The sequence below is a fragment of the Taudactylus pleione genome, unplaced genomic scaffold (genome assembly GCF_031769625.1).
Source record: "Taudactylus pleione unplaced genomic scaffold, aTauple2 ptg000064l, whole genome shotgun sequence".
NCBI classification, from domain to species: domain Eukaryota; kingdom Metazoa; phylum Chordata; class Amphibia; order Anura; family Myobatrachidae; genus Taudactylus; species Taudactylus pleione.
This window is the reverse complement of record NW_028284466.1, coordinates 5,905,713-5,931,596: the sequence shown is the minus strand read 5'-3', so window position 1 is coordinate 5,931,596 and position 25,884 is coordinate 5,905,713. Positions and strand designations below refer to the sequence as shown.

General features: G+C 42.8%; 1 protein-coding gene across 3 annotated transcripts in view; it reads left to right on the top strand.

The window, feature by feature from the left end:
• The window catches only part of ARHGEF6 (Rac/Cdc42 guanine nucleotide exchange factor 6), a 133,303-nt gene that overhangs the window by 80,418 nt on the left and 27,001 nt on the right, over positions 1 to 25,884 (top strand). For 2 of the 3 annotated variants that reach the window (XM_088465775.1, XM_088465778.1), the window contains exons 12-17: positions 4,921 to 5,067; positions 5,191 to 5,277; positions 9,258 to 9,336; positions 17,627 to 17,766; positions 21,085 to 21,240; positions 24,074 to 24,094. In XM_088465775.1, coding sequence (XP_088321901.1) covers positions 4,921 to 5,067; positions 5,191 to 5,277; positions 9,258 to 9,336; positions 17,627 to 17,766; positions 21,085 to 21,240; positions 24,074 to 24,094 — 630 coding nt within the window. The remainder of the gene's footprint in view (positions 1 to 4,920; positions 5,068 to 5,190; positions 5,278 to 9,257; positions 9,337 to 17,626; positions 17,767 to 21,084; positions 21,241 to 24,073; positions 24,095 to 25,884) is intronic. The other variant, XM_088465777.1, reaches the window with a different exon arrangement.

Sequence of the window (25,884 nt, the reverse complement as noted above, 5' to 3'; positions counted from 1 at the left end):
CGGTCTTGCTGCTTCTCCCTCACCCTCCGCCCCCTCTGAGACTCGCGGCAGCCATTTTCTGCATTCAGGTCTCCGGGAACGCTGGCTCCGGTCTCCCTGTATACCCCTCCCAAGGGCCAGGTTATACAGCGCTATTCCTACCAGCAACAGCGGTCTGTGTAGTTGAATTAGTGCTTACTGCAGTTATATATATATATGTTCTGCATTGTATGTGACTTGTGCTAGCGCTTATGTTTGTTTTATTTCTTTCACAACTGTCGGCTTATACCCTTCCCTTTCTTTCAGTCTAACCCTGGAATACTGAGGTATAGGGGGTTTATGGTACCTCACCCTATATTTGTGAGTGTTATCACTTACTATATATCGGCTGTGCCATATTGCACATATATCTGGGTTGCTCACTGCACTGTGCCAGATCTTAAGCTACATTATCTTGCAGCTATGTCTTGTAAAGGCAAGAATAACATGCAGCCTGCTGCTCCCACTCTGCTGTCTTGTAAGTACTGCTTACCAGGCTTAGCTTCAGAGCATCTCATTCAAAATGGTCTTTGTGCATCTTGTTATACGGCACCTGGCCCATCAGCCCCTGTGTCCTCTCCTCAGTACCCGCCCTGGGCTTCTTTTTCACAGTTGTTGGCAAAAATTGCGGACTGAATGGTCCCTGTGGTAGCTCTCCCAATGGGATGGCAACAACAGGTACTCCTTGCAAAGCCTTTGCCTCCCCCATGGGTACTTTCTACCTCTACAGCCTTTCAACAAATACTGCAAAAGGAGAGACCCATATCTAGTAAACCTACTAAGCGTGTTGTGTTATCTTCCCAGTCCACCCAGCTATCAGATTCTGAGTTATTATCTGGGGAGGCAGAAGACGCAGACACCTCTCTCACTCTGACTCCCCCTCTGGAGATGAGGAACCCCCTTCTAAATTGAATATATCTGCACTTGTGAGAGCTGTAAAATCTATTCTTCAGATAGAAGAGACAGAACCCGCTCCTAAGGCAAATGAGACCTTATTTAAACGGCAGTAGGTTGTTTTGCTAGAATTTCCTCACTCCAATCAGCTATCTGATCATATGAGTGAGGCATGGAATATGCCGAGTAAAAGTTTTCAGCTACCTAAGCGCTTCATTTCCTTTTACCCCTTTCCAGCTTCTGATTGCACTAAATGGGAAAGTTCCCCCTGCAGTGGATTCCCACGTAGTTAAAAACGCTACCTTACCTATCCATACTGCAACCTCCTTAAAGGAGACTACGGATAGAAGGATTGAAGCTTGCCTGAAATCTATATACTCTTACAAGGAGCTATTACTCATCCTGCCAGGGCTACAGCCTCGGTGGCAAAAGCCATTGAGAGTTGGGCAGGGGCCCTAGAAGCTACATTTCCCTCTGATGCTTTAAGGGAACAGCTGTCCTACATATCTCGCATTAGAGATGCAGCCTCCTATTTAGGTGAAGCAGCTATGGATACTGGTCTCCTAGCTTCCAAGACATCTGCTACTTCCGTGGTAACCCGCTGTATTGTCTGGCTTCGCTCATGGAAGGCAGATTCGGACTCTAAAAAGGCATTGGAGTCTCTGCCTTATTCTGGGGAGCTCTTGTTTGACCCAGAATTGGACAAGATTGTGACTACTTTGGCAGCTTCCAAAATGGCGTTCTTGCCTTCTGCATCTACTGCGAAGCCTCGAATGTCATCCTTTCGGTCTTTCGTCCTCAAGGAAAAGCTAAAGGTCAGTCCTTTCCAAGGCATCAGGCATCCACTAAGGCCTCCAAGCATAGGACCAAACAGGCCTGGGCTACTAGGCGTCCACCTACCAAATCTGAGGACAAACCTTCAGCCTGACGGGCTGGGCCTCTCCCTGGGGGCCTATCCTAAACCTCAAGTCTCTGGACAAGATTTCAAGGTGCCCAGGTTTTGCACTCTATTGTACTGGCTGTGGAGACTGGGGACTTTATGGTGTCTCAGGACATTCAAGACGCTTACCTTCATGTACCTATAGCGGCTTCTCATCAACAGTATCTCCAGTTTGCTATACTACAGCAACATTACCAATTTCAAGCTCTGCTGTTTGGGCTTTCTACAGCTCCTCGGGTCTTTACCAAGATCATGGCAGTTATGGAGGCCTATCTTCGTCATCAAGAGATCAGATTGCTCCCATATCTGGACGATCTCTTGCTCTTAGCAAGCTCCCCAGAAACTCTTTACTGCTAAACTCTCACATTTTAAAATAAATAAACACTCACATTGGTCAAGTTTTATCTTGTAAAATGGGAAAACATCTGGATGAGCGTTTAAATCGTGCGAGTTTTTTGAGTCTAAAAACGTGGGTTTGCATGTTCTCGAACTTTATTACATTAGTTGAGTTTAAAAAGTGTGAGAATTTACTGCTAAACTCTCACATTATCTAAACTCTCACCCCATTACATTTGGCCCATAGTGTTTTTGGCGCACATTGTAGTTTTTGAAAATATTTTTGCTTTCATTGTCTAACGAGCTCTTGACAGATGAAACTAATGCTGACTGGTTTAGTACAAAAGGTATCCCTAACCGCAATATTATTTTATGGGCCTATCAGACTCACAGGTGAGGGCTCCAGCAATAACAGGCCAAGCTGTTTATACCTATATCTAAATAATACTCATTTTTATTTATATAGAACACGAACTGTGTGTATGGAGGCTTTAAACAATTATTAAAGTAGAACTGGGACAAGTCAGCAGCTCTTTCTCAGAACATATGGGAGACTACGGAATTTGAGGAGTCCCACAAACTCCTGGGAGGAAGGGAATTCCTCAGCGAATGGCATAATCATGACATTGTCCCCCACCCCTGTTTGATGCTGTGATTCGCGGGGCATGGCCATAATGATGCCATTCACACACACATAGAGAGTAGTTACCTTCATTTCCCCTCTGAGAACTCACCCCGTGGGGACATAAAAAAAAGTCAGTAAGTATGTTCTAAATACAGTAGCATATAGGGCCAAATGTAATAGCCCGTAATTTGCCGGTGCCAGTGTAATTCCGGCGAGATAGTCATTTAGATTAGAAGTTATTCGTTTAAATGTGAAACTAATTGTCGCTTTAAACCTTGTGACTATGTTGCCGGAATTACACCAGCTACCGCAAAGTGCAGAATATTACATTTGGCCCATAGTAAGAGCAGAGTGGAGCATTATTTTGCAGTGCCCTCATTTCAGGCACAGAAGTGATAGTGTAGGAATAGTTTGCTGATAACACAAAATGACAGTTAGAAGTTGATTAGTTGCTTTAAGCAATTTCCCCGCTGTCTCTCTCTCCAAGACTTGATAAATCTCCCCTTAGTTCAAAAATTGTGTGGGAGGAATTTCCTTCCTCTCCTTCTATAAGCCCTGTGATTGTTAGTTTGATTTATACCACATTAACATATAGAGTAAAAAATCCCTCATATGCTGAGGGTTAATGTAAGACGGAAAGATAGAACGCATGTAGACGTATACATTCAGGTTATGTTGTGCAAAAAGTTTGTTTCCTAATATATCATTTATTTGGTAAATGTAAATTCCAAACATCCTTTTAAGAATGTAATCAAAGTATTATGCATTATCTATATTTTAAAGTGCAGCCTGGAATCTGTACATGGCGGGTAACCTTTTAAAAGTAAAAAACCCATGCATTTTTTTTTTTAGACTTGCTGTATACACATACATATAATTCTAATAGATATCTATCTATAGGCTAGCACCACGAGGGGTTGCCCCTTGTGTCTGGAGATATACTGTTTTCTCTAGGGGATGAGGTTTCTCGTGCTGTGAATAAACCACAGAGCCCTTTATTTGCAGCCTCATGTTTTGTTCACAGGCGTAGAGAGGCGCGTGAGCTTCTCAGAAAGGAGTAGCGCGCTATAAGCAGGAGCGCTGGAAAGTGTGGTATCGAGCAGAAATGAAACATTCGTTAATTGTCTTCAAATGGGAGTGTAGGTCCTGTTGGTTTTCCTTCTTAGCTGACCATACTGTAATTTCTTCAGTTAACCCATTCACCACTGAGGCTGTTATCTCTTTGCTAAGCCTTTTTTGGGACTTTTCGGTCTTTTCACATCCCAACAGCAAGATCATAGAGTATTGAATCGCCCCCCTCACATGATTCCCCACTGTATGCTTCTGCTAGCTGCAGCGTGCTGCCCTACCCTTATCCCTATTATTTCTCCTACCCAGTTAGTGGTGTGAGTTTAATGTTGACACTTATGGTATGCAATGATGCTATGGTATCTCATAGTGCATTTATGCTTCGATAACCTGTTACTGTCTTCTATGATTACCCTGTACAGTGCTATGTACGCTTTTTGGTGCTTTATAAATAAAAGTTAATAATTCTAATAATACCCATGAGTTTACTGAAGCCATGGTAGATAAGGTCTGCACTAAATGCTTTCTACATTGTAATGTTTTATTGCCTGGCTATCAAGTAGGGGTACTTGGTACTTTACGGACTCATTGCAGAGAGAACCCAAGTGTCCTAAACTATCATTATCAATCATGGTAATGTCTAAATCCCCTTCATGGAGAGAACCCTGACGTCATCAGCCAGTGTCCAGCGTCATTCCCTACCATCCAAGTGGGCATAGAGGGGGAATATAACCTTGTGGCGAGCATAGCGAGCCACCGAGCCCGAAGCGTGGCGAGCGGACAACTTTCTTCTTTAGGTGGGGACAACTTTCGGTACTTGTGTACGGAAAGCACACAAGTATCATTTCAAACATTCATTGGGTTCTCTCTGCAATGAGTCCGTAATGTAAAGTACCCAAGTAGGTTTAAAATGACCTGATTGGACACCGTAACTGGGATATTTATGGGCAATTTTAGAAATATGTTGTACTATAGTGATGAGTACTGCACTCATTAATAAGCAGCTTTATACAGCGGTCTGTTCTCCAACATGCTATAGGCACAGTGTCAGGATTTGCGGAAGAGAAAACAGCTGGAGTTACAGATTCTCTCTGAACAGATCCAGTGCTGGGAAGGAGACGAAATTAAAACACTGGGCAGTGTTGTGTTTATGTCACAGATTATGGTACAGTGTGGTGCAAGCGAGGTACGTGATTATTCTTAAGCACTATGTAGAATGCTGGAGCTATATAAATAAATGTTAATAATAATGTTAATAATTGCCTGTTTTCTGTCGAGTGATTGTATCTTACATGTTTTTCTAATAAAGGAAAAAGAGGAGAGGTATTTTATGCTGTTTCCAACTGCACTATTAATGCTGTCTGCAAGTCCACGGATGAGCGGCTTCATTTATCAGGTATTATATATATATATATATATATAAAAAAAAATGTATTTTGACTCACAATACGTAAGTCTTTTCTGAGTATCTTGTTTTACTATACTCTTTCTGGTAAAAGAACATTCAAGGAAAGATGATGCAACATAAGAAACCTATCACTGTACTGTATATAAACGGGTGTGAAATCAGTTTCTGGATGCACAAAAAGTATTATATTTACAAACAAAGTGAACATTGCATTTTTTTTAAGTATTTACCAGGGGAGTCTGTGCAAAGTTGCATGCTCTCAAACCACTTGGTAAAGCAACTGGACCAGTCTGAAGCAAATATGACTTCTAAATGCTGGATGAAAGTCTCCACTGCAGCTTCCAGTGTCTCAAAACGTATCCCACTCATCTTGCCATTGATTTGTGGGTACACACAGAAGTTGCAGGGGGCCAGGTCTGGACTGTACGGTGGAGAACCAACCTACTGTACTTGATGCTTCATGGGCCAGAAAATCTACCACTTGTGAGCAGGTGCATTGTCGTGATGGAGAAGGGCACCATGAGTGTGAGTTTTCAGACTGTGCCTGGAAGTGGCTTCCAGCACTTGCGGCAGGCATTGGTTGCACGTGTGGTACGGTAGCTACATGACCAGTGTTGGCCACGAAAACAGCCACCATTTGCTTGGCTCATGTCGGAACTTCTGTGGTGGCGCACCTTCAACTGGGGTCCACTGGGCATACTGTTTGGTCTCAAGGTCATAACTGTAGATCCAAGATTAATTTCCCAGGCAGAGTTTGAGTGTCCTCCATCAAACCTGGCCAGCATGTTGCGGCTCCAAGTCACCAGAGCCGCCTACTGCTCTCACGTCAGCTGATGGGGCACCCAGCCTGCAGACACCTTGCTCAGGCCAAGCTTTTCGTGGAGTATCGAGCTGATGGATCTCGATGAGCTGCCATCGGGCCATGGTCACCCTGGCGTCCACCTCCATTATGGCCTGCACGGCAGCATCGTTGTTCACCGTGATGGTGGACACGGGTCGGCCGCATCGCTCCTAGTCTTTCAGTTACCGTCTCCTACACCGAAATTCTGCAAACCACTCAAACACAGTGGTCCGGGACAATGCTTCATCCTCAAAAGCAGCTAGTAGTCTGTCAAAACTCTCCTGCTGTCGCTAACCACTCTTGTTATTGAATGAAGTGTACACGCTGACTTCTTTGGTGTGCCGTGCTGTGTTCTGTGCCATGAAATTTCACAAGAACTTCAGTCAGAGATTACAGTTCACAACCAGCCAGTCAGATTGTGTTTACTCTGCCTGTGCACTGCACATCCGGAAACTGATTGAACACCTCTCGTACAGTATATAAACAGAACTTTGTGCATAACAAGAAGTGGCACTCTTTTGCATACTACACTGGGACAAATTCCTGGTATGACACTGTAGGGGCATGGCCAGACCGTGGAGATCGTGGACCCAGTCTGGAGTCGGTATGGATATCTCGTAACAATAGGCTAGTCTGCTGCTAACCACTCCATTCTTCTTTGTAATGCTGCCCACACCTGGGTTTATGGTGTATTATCCCCGTCTTTCCTACATTGCAGGGAAGCATGGCAGTAGACATGCACGTCCTCAACTGTGCTGCAGTTGGGGTAGAGACCTGGCTGTGCAGTGTGCAGAGCAATGGAACCGAGTCACAAAATCCTTTGCCACCCAGTCATTAATTTCCACCCATCCCTCTCCATTATGATCAATTTTCTCACTACCCTATATCTACTGCCCTGTGCCCCATGCCATCATACCTACTTCCTGTGGCTTTTCACAGAGCTCTCATGCATACATCTTTTGTACAGATGTGTCCTCATACACCTTAGCTGCAGCTCCTCTTGGCACGCCAGGTTCCTTGTGACTGTGCTAGTGCTGGTTGTCTTTTTTTGCTACTTTTTTGCATTGTGATGCAACTAGGACGCTTCAGGAGACTGTGCTAATTAATCTGTTGCTCAGCACTAGTATATCTGTGTGTGACTGAGCCTGAATCTGTATATGAAGTGCTATGATGCAGCAGCTTTTTTTCATGCCAAGTTCCGTTGTGCTTCGTATTCAGACTCAGTAGCACACACAGATATACAAGTGTCTCATATCCAATTATTCAGGATAGTCTCCTGCTGTGACCTAGTCGCTTCACATTGCGAATAAGATGCATTTTCGGAGGAAAAAAGATATGAAAAAGACGTCCGGCGCTAGGTTGGACACACAGGTCCTGGCAGTTCACTGGCGCCATGCATTTTGCGCCACATGGCGTATTGAGGCTAGGTGTATAGGGACACCTCTGTACTCCATGTGAGAGTTGGCACCTGTCTTGCACAGTCCCCACTTTAATTTTGGTGTCAAGAGTGGGAGCTATAGGCAATAATTGCCGGAGCGCGACACTGCATTCCTGCACAAATTAATCCCTGTGTATAAACAATATAGCACAAATATCCCTTTAATACAATTTGTGCATGGGAAGGCCATGCACAAATAACCTAGGAGTAGTCAACAGATTGATTGGATAAATTAATTTCCCTTATTTTCATATATACAACTGTTACATGGCAAAGAACATTCAGTTTCTACTTGCAAACTCCCTGGGCCCCAGCTGCCCAGTGGGCATGCTGCCATCCAGATACATGAATAGCCATAAGTCACCAAGTGCTTGTATCACCGAAGCCTTGTGCACTGTTACTGTAATATGTAACATTAAGCAGCAGTCCGGATTCTGAGTTTATGTTATCTTAGAGCAGATTGGGAGAGTGGAGCCCAAAAAAGATCAGTAATTAAATGAGTCGTCCAGATGTCTTATTTAAAATCAAGGTTGAAGAATCTTTAGAAGCCTGTAGTTCCAAACCTCAAAAGACCACTATGTACTTAATAATTGCCTAATGCATGACTAGGAAGCTAAGTTAGTGACAGGTCTCCTTTTAAAGTTGTTTGGTTCTAGAACACTTTCCTATCTGCACAGGCGGTGTATATAACTAATAGCAATCTCCTGCTTCAAAGCCACAACGCTCCGGGCATCCATTTTAATCATTGAAGTCCCACATGACGGGGCTGTTGCTGCATTAGACATGTATATGTCTAAAAAACAAGCTAAAAGAAGATGCAGTTACAAATAAGTATTATGTGCATATGCAGAGGTGGAAGCCATTCAACATGCGTCTAGAGATGCACCGCTAGGATAAGAGTCAGGCGTACATCAGGTGTGCTTACACCTAGCCAGTGACTGAGATTCCATTAGGTTAACTAAACTTCTGTACCATAACACAGCAGGTTTAATCTTCCTTCTCGTGTACAAATATATGAGTAGCAAACATGCAAGGATAGAACTATCCACTTTAGAGGTGAATCCGCATGTAGCCCATTCGAAGTGGCTAACTAGTGTTAGCAACTGCCCGCACCTGTAAGTCATATAGCTACTGACATTTGCATATCTGTGCGGTATAATTGGAGAGTTCTCACGTAGAAAAATAGCACATAGACAATGATTTTTTTTTTTATTGTTACTGGACATATAATGTAAGTAATTATATGTACACATGCTAGGCAGTTGACAATCAGATAGCAAGCAGTGTTCTAGCTGTGAAAGCTGTGTTAAACAGGTCTAGTGCCCCCTGCTAGCCATTTCCAGGACTGCCCCTTCAGCAAGCACTGTAGAACAGAACATATATTTTAACATATATTAACAGATTATTTAAATGTGTGTATTTTGCATTGGTAAGCATTATAAAACCAGAGCTGTACTTGACAAGTATTTGTAGAGAAACCTACCATTTACTGATAATCAGTGATCAAAGATATTTAGATATTGCACAATAACCACGTGTGACATGTAAATGACAAAGAATGCGAGTAGAACGCTTCCACCTGAAGAACTCTGATCTGAGAGCCTGGAAATAGCATTATTTCCATCAGTGTTATGAGGCCATTCGGTGTGGTGTTCTTTTTATTCAAGTTTTAATCATTTTTATTTAAAGGGGAAATTACCACTGACTGGAATGTCGGTAGTTAAGTTGGAGGAAAGCGACACTTGTAATCATGCGTTTGAGATAGCAGGTGAGTTGCCTTTCTGTTCTGAAAGTCACTTTGTTGATATTTGGGGGGATTATGTGACAAGAGAACCTGTGACTGAGATGCACCGTTTTTAATGTATACAAAATATGAAGTCTTGGGCACACCCAAATATGCATTTCTATACTGTGACTTGCCACATTGCTAACATGCAAGTATGTAATATGCCATTTAATGCAGCTTTGCATTAAATTACATTTCAATGTAGAAATTATACATTCATAAAGCTAACGGAGAGTTTGATTCTTTTTAACATACCTAAAATTATCTTAACAATCCTAAAGGCTCATACGCACTTAATGATATGCTCCATTAGTGATGTCGTTAAGTGTTTCCCCTGCACTGCCGGGCTCAATGTTGTTAATGACATTGAGCATACACACTAAACTATATAATTCAGTGACGGCACCCTCCTTCATCCCCGAACTTGCAGGTTGACCTGCAAGTACGGGCAATGAAAGACATCGTTAACGATCCACGGGAGCACACATTGTTAATGATAGCTTGCATACACACTGGATGATATTGAATGCGATGAACGATATAGTTCAATTTAATGTCTAGTGTGTACTCTGCTTAAGAGTACATACCCGTTTATTTGAAAACGATGCCTTCTACAAGATTTTTCAACACATTTTAAAAACGAGTTCAGATTCATCATCTTAACCTCAGTGGGCAATTCTAGCCGATTTCCAATGTACATTTATTCTCCTTCCTTAGAAACCCTCTCCAGACCACTAAGCACCTTGTCTCAATCCGGCTATTATTATTATTATTATTATTATCCTTTATTTATATGGCGCCACAAAGGTTCCGCAGCCCCTTACACAGTACATAAATGAGCACACAAGAAAAACAGTTAATAGTAATACAAAACAATGCAGGACAAGGACAAGGTTATAAACTCAGCTGCAAAACACAAGCAGCAGGACATGAGCAACCAGGTGGTAGGTGCCATTGTAGGGCGTTAGGAGTAAATTATACTATAAGTAGGGGGAGGAGAAGCACGTGAGGATGAGGGCCCTGCTCGTGAGAGCTTACATTCTAAAGGGGAAGGGCAGACAGACAGGGGCGACACAGAGGGGTAGATAGTGAAGAAGGAGCATGGAGCAGTGGGTTAGGATATGTGCTGCGGAATGTGTGTGTATAAGACGACCTGATGTTATGTAAAAATTAAGTCCTTCATACATCTATCTCTATGATAGAAAATAGATTGTTTGTGTTATTTACATGAGAGATGTACAAAGTAAAGTAGAAGCACTTTAATTTGTGTGTTACATTTTAGCATCTATATACAGCCTGACAAGAAATGCAGCTATTATGGGACTGTCCCGCCATCCTAATACAGTAGTGACTACTTTAGTTCCAGCTGCTGGGTGCTATGCCATGCTCCTGTGAGTGAGTGGGCTAGACCAGTATGCAACATGTGGCACTTGAACTCATTTAACAAACTCCAGATATATTTTAGATTTTAACCTTGTAAACACCACCCACATACCTCTCTATCTGCTAATATCCAGGGGGATATGTGTCAAGCCTTCGATATAGATAAAGTGGAGTAGTTGCTTACAGTATACCAACTAATCAGCTTCTGTCATTTTATAGACTCTACTAGATAAATGACAGTTTAGAAGCTGTTTGGTTGCTATGTGCAACTTCTCCACTTTATCTCCTTGAAGGTTTGTTCCATCTCCCCCCAGTTGTTTTATTATGGCTTTTGGCCTCAATTGTAAAGCACTGCATAATATGCTGGTGAAATAAAAATAAAGACCACTTTAATACATAATTAAATGCGCTTGACACTTAAAATTATTTTTCAAAGTCCATGCCCGTTCAACTTTTTGCTTGTGATGTATTGGTTTAGTTCCATACATTTGGTGCATTTTAAACCATACATCTCTAAAACACTCTGAAATACACATGTTTATTATATTGAATACACCTGCATTTGATAAGTGGTTTTACTATCATTAATACAACTTCATCGCAAGCAGCAGAAACTATGTATGATTGCAGTGGTCCGCTACATAAGTGGTAGATAAAGACGTCATTGTTAAATAGTATTGCTGTGGCCTTCTCATTATGAATCACGTTCCAGGAACTACTTATGTTTCCAGTAACCTAATTTGTTTTGATCTGACAGTCCAAAAGAAAGTTATATTGCAATAACTATGAAATAAAATATGCTTTACACTTTTTGTATGCATTTTATGTTTTACTGTTACATACTTAAAAACAAAAAAGGATAGAAAACACAAATCTATGTCCTCAACGTTTGCTACTAGATGTGATTTGATGGCATTGATCTATGGCTAGACTGTAAAGATGGGTACACACTACTCATTAAATAGGAGGTCTTGACAACTGTAGACTAATAGGCACGACAGATGTCCACATTGTCTAGTTGCGATACCTCACCATAGGACTGTGTGCTGGGATTACTATAGGATGTTTGTAGATGTGCAGGGTCCTGTGACCAGAGCGGGAGACATCTGGGGACTCAGTCCAGAGAGTTTAAATTGGGGGACTCCCTGTCAGTTGCGGCAGTTGAGGAAGTCCTGAGGGAGCCTTCTGGGAGAGGGGACCTGCGCTGCAGCACTGACCGGTATCCAGAGCTCGGTGGTGGCCATCAGCGATGAGTGACCAGTGGCGCAGGTGGAGCAGTCTCCCCGTGGGATTATACACCTTCCAGAGGTAGTTGCCGGTAAAGGTGGAGCCAGAGGTGGTGGAGAAGAAGATCCAGGCTGTGAGGTGGCCTTCCCTTTCCACAAGGTGGGCGGCGACAGAGTAGTCGGGTCCTTTCCAGGGGAGCGGCTACAGTCGGAGAGGCAGTGACAAGGAAATCCTCCTCAATTCAGCCTACAGGAATGTGGTCTGTAAAAAGTACTCAGCACAGCCCTGCCCTTTACCACTAGCTGCGTCACCTACAAATCACTAGCTGCAGAGAGAAGCTAACAGTATAGTGACTCTACCTAGAGACCATTGCTCCTCATACTGATGTCTTAAGAAAATCACCCTTACACTTCTCACTAAAGCAACTATAGGGAAAGAAAGCCTGTAGTGAGGCAACTATAAAAGCTAGTGTGATATTGCTTGAGACTCTGCCCAGGACCCTTTTGAATTAGGTGCTTCAGCGTACAGACAGTAAAGGACTAAACTTTTCCTTCAAAAAATCCCTCACAAAAGATACCTACCTTATCTGCTAGTTAGGCAGAAACTAATTTACCCCACATCTGAGAAAGCAGGAGAATTGTGGTACAAAATAGTGAAAGTGCAGCTGTCACGAGGTAGTTACAAGAGAGTAAGGAAAATTAGCAGCTGCAGAACCCAATTGAAAGTTTGACTAGTAGTTCAGGAGTTATTTTGTTGCCAAGTTTAATATCCTGCTAACAGTCCTCATTATATAACTACCGTGTTTCCCCGATAATAAGACCTACCCTTACTTTTGTAGCCCGGTCTAAAATAAGACCTACCCCGAAAATAAGACCTACCTGAATCTCATTTTGAGCTGGGAACGCTGCAGAGACCAGCGTTCCCAGTCATGCAGTGCACGGGTGACGTCATGAGGATCCTGTGCGACCGCACCAGCTGGATCATGTTAGATCCAGTCAGCGCGCAAGTGAGAGGGACATCCCGGACTCAGGCAAGTACCGTACTGTACTGGTGGGGGATCAATTACAGGGGGGCATGCACTGCAATAAGGGGGCCTGCATAAGGGACACTGCTAAAGGGGGGGCCTGCATAAGGGTACTTCTACATAAGGGAGGCTGCATAAGGGGCACTGCTACAGGGGGGGGCCTGCATAAGGGGCACTTCTACAAGGGGGCGTGCATAAGGGGCACTGCTACCGGGGGGCCTGCATAAGGGGCACTTCTACAAGGGGGCCTGCATAATGGGCACTGCTACAGGGGGGCCTGCATAAGGGGCACTTCTACAAGGGGGCCTGCATAAGGGGCACTGCTACAGGGGGGCCTGCATAAGGGGCACTTCTACAAGGGGACCTGCATAATGGGCACTGCTACAGGGGGGCCTGCATAAGGGGCACTGCTGTCAATGTTAGTTAAATTAAGACCTACCCGAAAATAAGCTCTATGGTGTTTTTTGGAACCCCCAAAAAAATAAGACAGTGTCTTATTATCGGGGAAACACGGTAAGAGGAAAAGGAATTACAGAAGTAGTTACTCTGAAATAGAAGCGTTAATTGACAAGGATACTAGTGTTTTTGGAGATGCCATTTCTACTATTATCCCGGACAACGAATTATAAATATCATACAGAATTAGTTAACAACTGCAAACGCTATCTGTTTAAACAGGTAGGATGTAATTACAGCAAGTGCACCACCTTTAGAGCACAAGCCGGAAGGGGTAAAATTTCCTTCTGCATGCATGCAGTCAGAACTTCGGGAGGTTAAAATAATTGAATAAAGTTCATCTGCAATATAGTAATTGGTTTAATGTATTTGTAGAAATGTCCTGTTAGTATTATTTCGATACTTGTCAGATAGAATTAGATCTAAGGTATACTGTTTGTTGAATTTACATTACGGTTTGTGTTTTATGCACCTAACCAATTTAGTCATAGCTTATTGAAGACTTACGACAGTTCCAGCGATCCTGAATAATAAAATATCCTGTTGAGTTAAGAAAATCGTATTGTATTTTGATATGTTGTTAGAAACCCTTTGCAGAGAATAGTCTATTGTGAGAAAGTACTTTTCACTAAATTCACTATTATTATTTGAAGCAGTACTGTCGACATCCTTTGTCTGCATTTATTGCCTTACCTCTCAGAAGCTACAAGATAGCAGTGTGTCCCTGGTATGATAGCAGGAACAAGATAGCAGTGTGTCCCTGGTATGACAGCACTCCACTACCACACACCAGCCCTTAGTAGGGGAGGTTGGCGGTTGTTACATAGTGTGTATGCACTATTGCGCACTCCTGTGCGGCGTTCATCGCATCTTCAGATCTGACTGTGCAGGCAGATCTGAAGATATCGCATGCAGTGCAGTGAAGAATGGAACGACACATCGTTCCTTCGTTCATTAAAATCTTGCATGGTTCGGGGCAAAGGTAAATTGCCCCGACCATCGGCAAGATTGCCCGGGTCGTCTAGTGTGTACCCACCATAAGAGTTCTTCCTTTATCTTAGACGTCCAGGCAGCTTTGTTGGGTCAATGTATGTGCCTCCCAGGAGTACAGTGATCTCATAGAATTGAGGCATTGTAGACTGAGGTCTAAAGCAGTTGGTATCTCCATTGTAGTGACTTGACATAAGATTTGATGGCCCATTCACTTAGTCAGTCACACTAGAGGATTCTGTCCTGCCCACTCAAACAATCACCTTTAGCATGGCCGTAATTGCCATAGGTGCATGGGGTGCAGCTGCTATGGGGCCCAGAGCTGAGGGGGCCCATCTTCCTTGTCAAAGATACATGTGTTATATACATTTTTTACCATTGGGTGGTACATAGAGACCCTTACAAACCTTTGCTATGGGACCTTCTCTTCAAATACCTAGTTATGCCCCTCAGGAAGCTCATCAGGGAATAATGAGAGTGAGACACATGTCTTAATCATTGTTCGTAAAAGAAAGTAATACTGCGCACTGGGCTACTATGCCTATTGTATGTGGTAAGCTGCTGAACAGGAGTGTGTCCTTCCCTCTTACTTATACACAATATAAAGAAGAAATATGCAGCGCTAAACCTTCTACACACTGGTTCTGTGCTGAATTGGCTTAATGACACAATGTCGCGTAGTCAATATGGGATGCTACTCTTGAATTAGTAATTGCAACCTTGTATGATCAGTGCAAAAATACTTTCCTAAGTTTAAAAAGACCTATGTAACAAACATACATTTCAGTCAGATAAGTATGTACTTATAACCAAAATCATATTCATATAAAGGTACTGCTTAGAACTGGATCTGTCGGGTCAGTATATATGTTATGCAAATGGTGCACACTGTAATGGGGTCCTTTTTGTAAAGTTAATAGTATTAATGTTCTTGATGCTGGTACAAGTAGGAATGAGAATAGCGGCGTCCTGCTGTCTCAAGAATATAAATGGAACTCAATGGTTGTGATGTAATTATGTCCACGGTGATTTACATATATGTCAGAGGTGCTTTAAGTTGCCCGGGTTGTCTTCTGGCTCAGATGGAGGACAACTACTTAGACTGGGATGCAGGATCTCCGGATTTGAGTTGTGTAGGCATGAATGTGGAGTGAGTGATACGTCTATTGAAAGACTGTATCCTACACTCCCACCTATCAGCCTTGCACTTCCCTGTCTTGGGAGGGGAACCGCTGGACGCGACCGCTTGCGATCTAATCCGGCTTCCCCCTCCGTATTCAAAGACTCACCTGTCTTCCTGTCGTCGCGTGTGGCCAGATCCCTCCTCCTTCTGTCTGCGCTCTGTCTCCTGCTTGGCTGTTGCGGGCGCCCGTGCTCTTGGTCACGTGTGTAATCCCGGTCACGTGTTGCGACCGCGCTTGGTTTTCAGATCGCAGTAGTCCTTTAGTGAATGTGCAGGAATATGTAAGTGTTTGGTTAGCTCTGGCCCCAACGCGTTTCGACCTTTTAAAGGTCTTCCTCTGGGAGTAGTGGTGGGATCATACTTGGGTTGAACATTTAAGTACCCTGTAAGTGCCCACCTTCATTTCTGATTGGTTTCCATTGTCTCCATTTCATTGGTCAGGCATCCAGTCATTCGTTTAAGTTTGTGTGCATGAGATTTCATACTGATTTAATTGTCCAGCTTGCTGTGCGGGACATTTGCCAATTATTATTCTGTAATTGGCCACATAAGATGTGCATTGGAAATTATTTAGTAAATTTGGAGAAATATTACATATACCTCCTCCTTTACTTTTAAGTATATCATATCAATTGCTTGATGAAATAAGGACATATTTGTCTAACAGATTTTCCTTCTATTAAACAACACCTGTGCACTGTTATGTATTATGGTTGTCTCTTATGGTACTCTGCTTTTGCATTTTATGTAGATATGGACTATGTTGAGAGCACCCTATTTAAGTGGGGGATCCATTCACTCATGGTGAATAGATGTCAATAGACCTAAAGTGTAAGTTAGCCACATATAATGGACCTTACCTCATTATCCACATTGAGACCTTTGGGTATTAGAGTGTCCATAATGATAATAGATCTCAATTCTTTTTTATTTATGTGTTTAATATGGTTTCCCCCCCCCAGTTTGGTGGCACTAGTCTTAATGCTGCAAATTTTAATCCCATGGGATCAGACCCATGGAATTGTTTGAAGTGTGTAGAAATTGGGTGTTCTTCACACCCAGCCCTGATGTTGCGTATATGTTCCCCTAATCTCTGTTTTAAAGGGCGAATGGTACGACCAACATACTGCTTGTTACATGGGCATTCTATTATGTATATGACTCCCTTGGTGTGACAAGTCATATTATCCCTGATTTTCCATACAAATTTGTTTGATGTGGAAGTGATGGTGCGTATTGGTTTTGTATTTCTGTTATTTGTTCTAGTACATGCCACACATTGACCACAAAAGTAAAACCCTCCCTTATTCACTTCCTTCTTAGTGTTCCATGCTTCAGTGAGTGTGGTTTGTGTTTGTTTCATGGGGGCTATATGGTTTCTGACTATTTTCGCTTTTAGGTCAGGTGCTTTTCGAAACACTATCTTGGGGGCCTCTGGAAGTGCCTCCGCTAAAGTTTCATCTTGCATTAATATTGCCCAGTGCTTCTTAATGATTTGTTTTACGCGACAGGCTTGACAGCTGTAGTCTGTGACAAAGTATATGGTTTTGTTCTCGGGGTCCTCTACTATCCTAGTTTTGTTCTTATACTGTAACAGAGATTCTCTGTCCATCTTCCTAAATTTGTCAAGTGCTTGGTCTATTTTGTTGACTTCATATTTTTTCTCCTGTAGTTGCACATTTAATTTGTTCCCTTGTTGTAAATAGTCACTCTCTCTGGAGCAGTTACATTTGATTCTTAGGAACTGACTCACTGGAATGCTGTTAAGCCAATCGGGATGGTGTCCATTGTTGGCCAGAATGAAACTTAATCATTGTTAAGCTAGTATCTAGAGCACAATACAACATGAAATACTGTAAACAAGAAAAAGTAATTCTAGAAGTCAAAGGGGTAAAAACAGGAAATCTTTAAACCGTAAGTTGTAAATTCCATTAAGCTACATACTAGTGAATGTTGAAAAAAAACTTGTATATGACTCCGTGGGTTCTAATGTAATGTATTATTTTCAGGGCCTATGATCGAGCGCATTGTAGTCCACTGTACTAATAGTCAGGAATGTCAAGAGTGGCTTGATCATCTGTACCACCTAACCAAGGCTCCAGGCTCACACACCTCTTTGTGTAAGACAACATCTTGGACAAGACACTCAGTAAGTTATATATACTTGTATACAAGGGTTATGAAGTGGTGTTAATGAATAATAAATGCAAAAACTACTTGAAATTGGGAACAGTTTCAAGCTGACTTGGCAAATACTTGGACGTGTTAATACTTGCCAACCATTAGTAAATTTGCTAACAAAATAGAATAAGAATAAAGAAGTCATTCAAAATGTGCCATGTTCTGGGCTTTAAATTAAGCACACACAAGTATAATAGCAGTGATTTTACTCACTATATGCTTGTTTAACACCTTTCTTGCCTTCCCTGAACATCTTTCTACTTTGATTTTGGAGAAAGTTTGGTTATATCGAAAAATGTTTTAGTTAAATGTTTTTCAGTATTTTTTATTTTTATTTTATTAAATTTTAACTGAAAATGATTTACAAATTTGCCAACTCTGCTTCAACAGGCAACTCTTCTGTGTATGTCCTTTTCCTTATAATAAGTAGAGATAATAGGGCTTCTAATGCGTTTTAATAGCGAATTTGCACTCAAGACTCTTTGGGCAAGCAAAGCGGGGGCATTTCTCACACTGCCAGTGTGTCTGAGAGGAACATCTGCATCTCTGCGGATTATTTAGGCCAGAACAGAGGCCAGCCAGGTCTCTGCTTGTGGCTAAATGGTGTCTTGCACACAACATAAATTTGCTGTGGGTTTGTAGACGGAATAGCGGCCTCTTCAGCAGTGAGCATATGCAAAGATCTGGCGATTTCAGACAGATCTCTTGCACCAAGGACAGAGCTGCTGCAAATGCATGCCATTAGTAATGACGGCTGCTTTCACAAGGGGGTGTATAGAAGTGGTTCAGCCAAATAGAAGGCGCCAACTGTGAACACAGGAGGAAATCCGCAGCTATTTTCAAGTACACAATGCGCCCACTTAGCATGCAACTTGGAATCAACCCCTTTAAATACAGCCATACTTAAAAATGTGCAAATATCACAAATGGGATGCGGTAAATTGACCGATGGCTGGGATGCCGACTGCTGAAATCTCTGCGCCGGAATCCCGACCAGCATGGGAAGACCGGCAACGGAATCCCAAAATGGCTGGAGATGTCGACGCCGGAATCCTGAAGTACAGCAGGGCTATTAGCTGCGGGGAGGGGATGGGGGAGGGAGGTTTAGGTTTCGGTGCCCCGAGGAGACCAGGCTCAGGCTGCAGGAGGGGGGAGTTTAGGGTTAGACTCCAGACGGGGGGGGTTAGGGCTAGGCACCCCCGGGGGGAGTTTCGTTTTAGGCACTAAGAGGGGATGGTTAGGCACTAAGGGGGGAGGGTTAGGCACATAACGGGAGTGTTAGGGTGCGGGGTAGGGAGGGTTAGTGTTAGGGTGCAGGAAATGAGCGTTAAGGGTAAATAGGACAGTATTGTAGCCGTTCCCCTGTCAGTATAGTAGCCATCGGGATTCCGCTGTCAGTGTATTGGCAGCCGGCATTCTACACGTCGGTAAATCATACCCAACCCATCACAAATATACCGTGGGACTGCTTATTTTTTTTTATTTATTTTCCGTCTAGTTATTTTACTACTGAGCAGCAGCATGAGACAGTCCTTTGGACGTCTGCACTGCTACTCAAACACCCCTCCGCGGTGCAGTGACACCAGCCCTCTGCTAGGTACTCCTGGCGGGGCTCTAAGGGGGGACTAGCTAGCAGGCTCCCCAGACTTCAGCCCGGGAATCCAGGGGACAGTTAAGGCGGATCCCCGCTTGCGCGGACTTGCGTCTTTGCGCAGTCTTTCCTCTGGTCTCAGGAGACAGACCGGAGGCGCTGATGTGGACACTGGTTCGCCCAGAACTCGACTAGACCACCAGGGCATATATATCACTGGCACAGGGCATATTTTACCCCATTTAGACAAGGGTCGCCCCTTTTGGGTCCCAGACTGGGCTCTCCTCACCACGGACGCAAGCCTCCGAGGGTGGGGCGTAGTGACTGGCCAGCACTCCTTCCAGGGCCGCTGGACTCCAGTCGAGGCAGTTTTACCAGTCAATGTCCTGGAACTTCAAGCCATTTACAGAGCTCTTACTCTGGCTCAGGATACTCTTCAGGGCAGGCCAGTACAGGTACAGTCCGACAACGCCATGGCAGTGGTCTACCTCAATCACCAAGGAGGCAATCGAAGTTGGACAGCAATGGCAGAAGGATCCCATATTCTCACATGGACCGAACGCAATATCTGCGGTATTCATCCCAGGAACTCTCAGTTGGGAAGCGGATTTCCACAGCCGTCACGACGTGCATGCAGGAGAGTGGTCTCTACATCCAGAAGTCTTTCAGCTCCTAGTGGACAAATGGGGTCTACCGGCTGTGGATCTCATGGCCTCAAGACACAACCACAATCTTACAATGTCTGGAGCCAGGACAAGAGACCCCAACGCGGCCTTCGTGTATCTACCCGCTCTGTGGGTCCTTCGTGGGCAGCCTGGTGTGGCGCCTCTGCTGAACAGCTATACAAGGTGGCCATGTGGTCTTCTGTTCACACCTTTCTTAGGTTGTATGCCTTTGATACATTTGCCTCTCAGGATTCTTCCTTCGAGCATAGGGTTCTCCTCTCAGCTCAGGAGTGTCCCCGTCCTTGAACAACTGCTTTGGGACATCCCCATTGTCTCCCCTGTGGAGCTCTATGGACCCTGAAGAAGAAAAGGAGAGTTATGGTAAAACTTATCCTTGTTAACTCTCTTTCTTCGAAGTCCATAGGGTCCACAGGACACCTGCCCTGATGCACCTGGGTTCTATGGGTTTTTTCTCTTGGTCACTTGTTTCCTTCTCTGTGTGAGAGCATGATTCTTCAGTGTACCAGTCTTCCTTTTCTCCTATCCTGCTCCTGCCTTGGGCTTGTTAACAAAACTGAGTTGTCCTCAGGCTGTGGGCGGGTATAGGGGGAAGTACTGGTGCATCCTGGGATTGAAAAGCTTTGCTCTTGGTGTCCAGTCCTCCAGGTCCCACCTACACCCCATTGTCTCCCCTTTGGACCCTATGGAATTTGAAGAAAGAGAGTTAACAAGGGTAAGTTTTACCATAACTCCTTATAGGTTATGTATCATCTTAGTCATTACACAGACAGAAATGATTTGCTGCATGCCATATGTGTTAGCTAACCGGAGCATTCATCAGAAGATGTCTAATGTTGGACACGAATATAATTTTGATCAGCCAAATTGTGGATTCCAGTGCAGTCTGGTTATACAACCTGACCTATCAGTGACTGAAGCTTTTTGCAGTTTGACCATCCAGATTGCAAAATTGTGGATTAATACATATCTGTACATGCACCAAAATAAAAAAAATTGTTTCATCTGTCAGTTCACAGACAGGAAAAATCCTGTTCCATCTCATCACTCCTATTCGGCCGTCCCCCATGGACCCCTAGAACCTGCCAAAATCTTCAAAACCTGGACTCTGAGTTGTCTGCGACCGGCTCCTCCACTCAGGCCCTCAGCTGCACTTGGCTACAAAGAGGTAAGCAGGCGTGCAACCTCTGACATTACTATGTAATCTAGGTACAGTATATTATTTATGGTGTCACTGTTCTACGCCCCCAAATAACTTTATCTAGCAAATCTTACTCTTACTAAACAGCATGATTATGAACAGATTTAATTCCCAACTGAAATAAAGATTTAAATTAAAGGGAACCACCTTGGTACTGTATAATAATGACAGCAAGTTTCACATCTTGCATAATCTATTCCATACTGTAAACTTTCAGGACAGTGGAACACTGTTTAGGATTACGGCATTGCCAGTTTTAGTATATTCATGTCACAGTTTTTATGTGATTGAACAAATCACAAAGTAAATCTATGACACACAAGCTCTTTTATGTAATGGCAAAATGGTTAAATCAACCATATTAACTACATGTTTAGTTTTTAGCAACTGCTTCAGTCCCATTCAGAAAACTGGATATATTAAGGGCTTTTTTTTTATATAAATGTTTCATAAAGTTGTGATTGGCCAGTAAGAAACAACCTTTAAAGACATGCAGTGTTTATTGGCTGCTTCCACTGACACTGGTGCTTCTCATTGGATGACAGAATGGTCAGAGACTTTATTTGCACAGTCACAGACTCCATGAAAATAACCTTTGAGTGGTAACATAAAGGGAGGAAACAAGTCCACATTTTTATAGCATTGCACAGTAGTACAGTGCACGTCACTGCCTAGGATATAGTGCATTTGTGTTAGCATAAAAGGAAGATGATTTTGGTATTGGAATAATCCATATAGATTTATACTCTAAATGAACGTCATCTAGTAAACCATATCAATGGGCCCATCTGAAAACATTGCTTTTTATTTGTCATTCATTCTTAATGATATTTATTACTGCATATGTTGCTGGCAATGTTTGACTAGAAATGTTTCAAGGTCAGCAGAGGTGTGCCTATATGTTTGCTTAGTGTGTCTTCTTGTATAGTAACTGACAACATCACACATTTCAATTTATGCAAAGTGCCAGACTTCCTGTCAAACTACAGCATGCAGACTTGAAGTGCAAGTATTTGTCCAGTAGATAATTACGGGGCACCTCATATGACAAACCATGCGCAAAGCCTTTTCCTTTGTGTGTGGTCTACAGTGACAGTGACTAGCCAGCTATGTCTCATTGGGTAAAGTGTCACTCCAGCACTCTATTCAAGCTCACGTAGCCACAAATAAATACACTTATATTGAAGCAAGCATTGTGCCCTCTGTCAGTCAGCACTAATGGGACATTATCTGCTTTTACTGGTACTTCCAGGTTCCTGAAATATTTAGCATTCATTTTTATGACTTGCTTGTCTTGCAAAGTGTGATTTTTTTTTTATTTATTTTTTTTTATTAAATGTCGCACTCGCTACCTTTTCTGAATTACTCGTACAACAGTGTCTGCTTCACTGTGCGCGAGTAATGTTCCAAATGCACAGCATATTTCAGAGACTAGTGTGGTAGGCCTTTTATAAACGGAGTGTCCTCATTTGACCAACACATCAGTTTATATACAGATGTGCCCCCACTCGTTTTTGCTGCAGTCCTGCCATACAGCTCCCCTCAACGCGACTGGTCCTATGAGACACTGCTAGCACCGGGTGTGTTTTTTGCAGAAAATCAGTTTGTCGCAACCCGATGCAACTAGGACGCACCAGGGAACTGTGCTGATTAACTTGATATGTGATACTTGTATTTCTGGGTGCGACTGCCTCTCTGAATCAGCATACGAAGTGCTATGATACAGCGGCCATAGCTTTCTTCCATACCAAGTTCCATTGACGGTGTCAGTCGCACACAGATATAAAATCGTCACATATCGCATTGATCAGCACAGTCTCCTGGTGTGTCCTATTCACGTCGCATTGCGACTTACACACATTTTCAGCATAAAAAGACACTCGGCGCTAGCAAAGTTGCACGAGACCTGGCGACTCACTTATGCCAGGCATATCGTGCTGCATGGCGTATTGAGGCTAGAAGAGTAAGGACACATCTGTCTGTACTGGCCCCACCAATGGTAATAAAAAAAACATTGACCTGGCGACTCACTTATGCCAGGCATATCGTGCTGCATGGCGTATTGAGGCTAGAAGCGTAAGGACACATCTGTCTGTACTGGCCCCACCAATGGTAATAAAAGGGGCCTGTTAACTTCAGACAAGGTTTTATTCTGTGGTTTTGAATAGGACAGGAAAAAAGGGAGGCACTGTGGGCTGCAGTGAGTACCATTACATTGTTTCATGCAAATACCAGCTGTGGTCATGGTGGACTTTACATGGGGAAACAATACTGAAAGCAGATTTCTCCAACAGTGGCCAAAAATTTTAAGTATTTTAATTATACTGCATTTATTTACAATGATATGGTTATATTATTAGCAGTTAGATACTTTTAGTTACTGAGCTTCTGAGAGATCATCTCTTACACTTCAGTTGTTGCAAATTTAAAGCTCTCACATATCGTAACAGCAGCACATATAAATACAAATTGGCAATGCATTAATACTAATAGCAGGTTCTGAGCTATCTGCCTATATTGTTTTTGGGGTTTTCTTTGCATTTAGTGATAAAAATTGCTAAGTCATTTTTCATAGTTTAATTATTCAGAATTACACAGATGACTTTGCAAACTGGCAGCACACAAAGGCAGTTATGTGTCATGTTAAATTTCACACCACGGGGCATACAGAAGAGCTGTTTCTTAATAATATTGCATACTTTTCGTGGAATGAGTGGTTAAGTAATGCCTCAAAATAAACTCCTTTTCATCTGCTCTCTCTTACATATATTTTTTTTCTTTTTCTACATATTTATTATAGAGGATGTCTTATATCTTAAAGGTAAGGGTAGACCAATTGTTACGCTGCAATAAGCAAGCTTACTCCCCACGCCTATGTTGTCTTGCTTGTGTCTGTCTAATATCTGCCAATCACAGCGAGGTCCCAAAATTAGTATAAAGGTTTAAGATAAAACAAAAAAGAGTTCTAGCATATTAAATATAATGAATATAATGTATATTATACCAGTTGAACTTGATCAAATAAAAAGGTCTTAAGCAAAAAAATCTAAAATGTGCTGAAGTGCATGGGTACAAATATTTGTTGCAGAAGTCCTAAAAAAAAAACCTTAGCCTGTCCTCCTATATAAAGATTTGACTGCTTTATACTGTATAAGGGTAAAATGTTTCATAAGCACAGTGTACTACAGTGCCTTGCAAAAGTATTCACCCCCTCCTTGGCTTTTTACATTTTTTGTTACATTACAACCTGTATTTTTTTTTTTTTTTTATGCGATGGATCTGCACAAAATAGTCTAATTTGGTGAAGTGAAATGAGAAAAATATATATAAAAAAGAATCTTTATAAATAAAATTCAGAAAATTGGCATGTGCATATGTAATCACCCCCTTTGCTATGAAGCCCCTCAAAGGTTCTGGTGCAACCAATTACCCTCAGAAGTCACATAATTAGTGAAATGAAGTCCACCTGTGTGAAAGCTAAGTGTCACATGATCTGTCAGTATAAACACATCTTTTCTGAAAGGCCCCAGAGGCTGCAACACCACTAAGCAAGAGGCATCACACCATGAAGACCAAGGAGCTCTCCAAACAAGCCAGGGACAAAGTTGTTGAGAAGTACAATTCTGGGTTGGGTTATAAAAATAATATCCAAATCTTTGATGAACCCCCAGAGCACCATCAAATCCATCATCATCAAATGGAAAGAACATGGTACCACAACAAACCTGCCAAGAGAGGGCTGCCCACCATAACTCACAGACTGGGCAAGGAGGGCATTAATCAGAGAGGCAGCACAGAGACCAAAAGGTAACCATGAAGGAGCTGCAGAGTTCCACAGCAGAGACTGGTGTATCTGTGCATGTGACCACAACAAGCCGTACACTCTATAGAGCTGGGCTTTATGGAAGAGTGGCCAGCAAAAAAGCCATTACTTAGTGATAAAAATAAGAAGACACGATTTGAGTTTGCCAAAAGGCATGTGGGCGACTCCCCAAATGTATGGAGGAAGGTGCTCTGGTCAGATGAGACTAAAATTGAACATTTCAGCCACCAAGGAAAACGTTATGTCTGGCGCAAACCCGACACATCCCATAACCCCATGAACACCATCCACACAATGAAACATGGTGGTGGCAGCATCATGCTGTGGGGATGTTTTTCAGCAGCAGGGACTGGGAAACTGATTTGAGTCAAGGGAAAGATAGATTGTGCTAAATACAGGGATATTCTTGAGCAAAACCTGTTTCACTCTGCCTCTGATTTGAGACTGGGACGGAGGTTCACCTTCCAGCAGGACAATGACCCGAAGCATACTGCTAAAGCAACATTCGAGTGGTTTAAGGGTAAACATTTAAATGTGTTGGAATTGCCTAGTCAAAACCCAGATCTCAATCCAATTGAGAATCTGTGGTCAGACTTGAAGATTGCTGTTCACAAGCGGAAACAATCCAACACGAAGGAGCTGGAGCAGTTTTGAATCGAGGAATGGGCAAAAATCCCAGATGCAAGATGTGGCAAGCTCATAGAGACTTATCCAAAGCGACTTGCAGCTGTAATTGCCGCAAAAGGTGGCTCGACAAAGTACTGACTTTAGGGGGGTGAATAGTTATG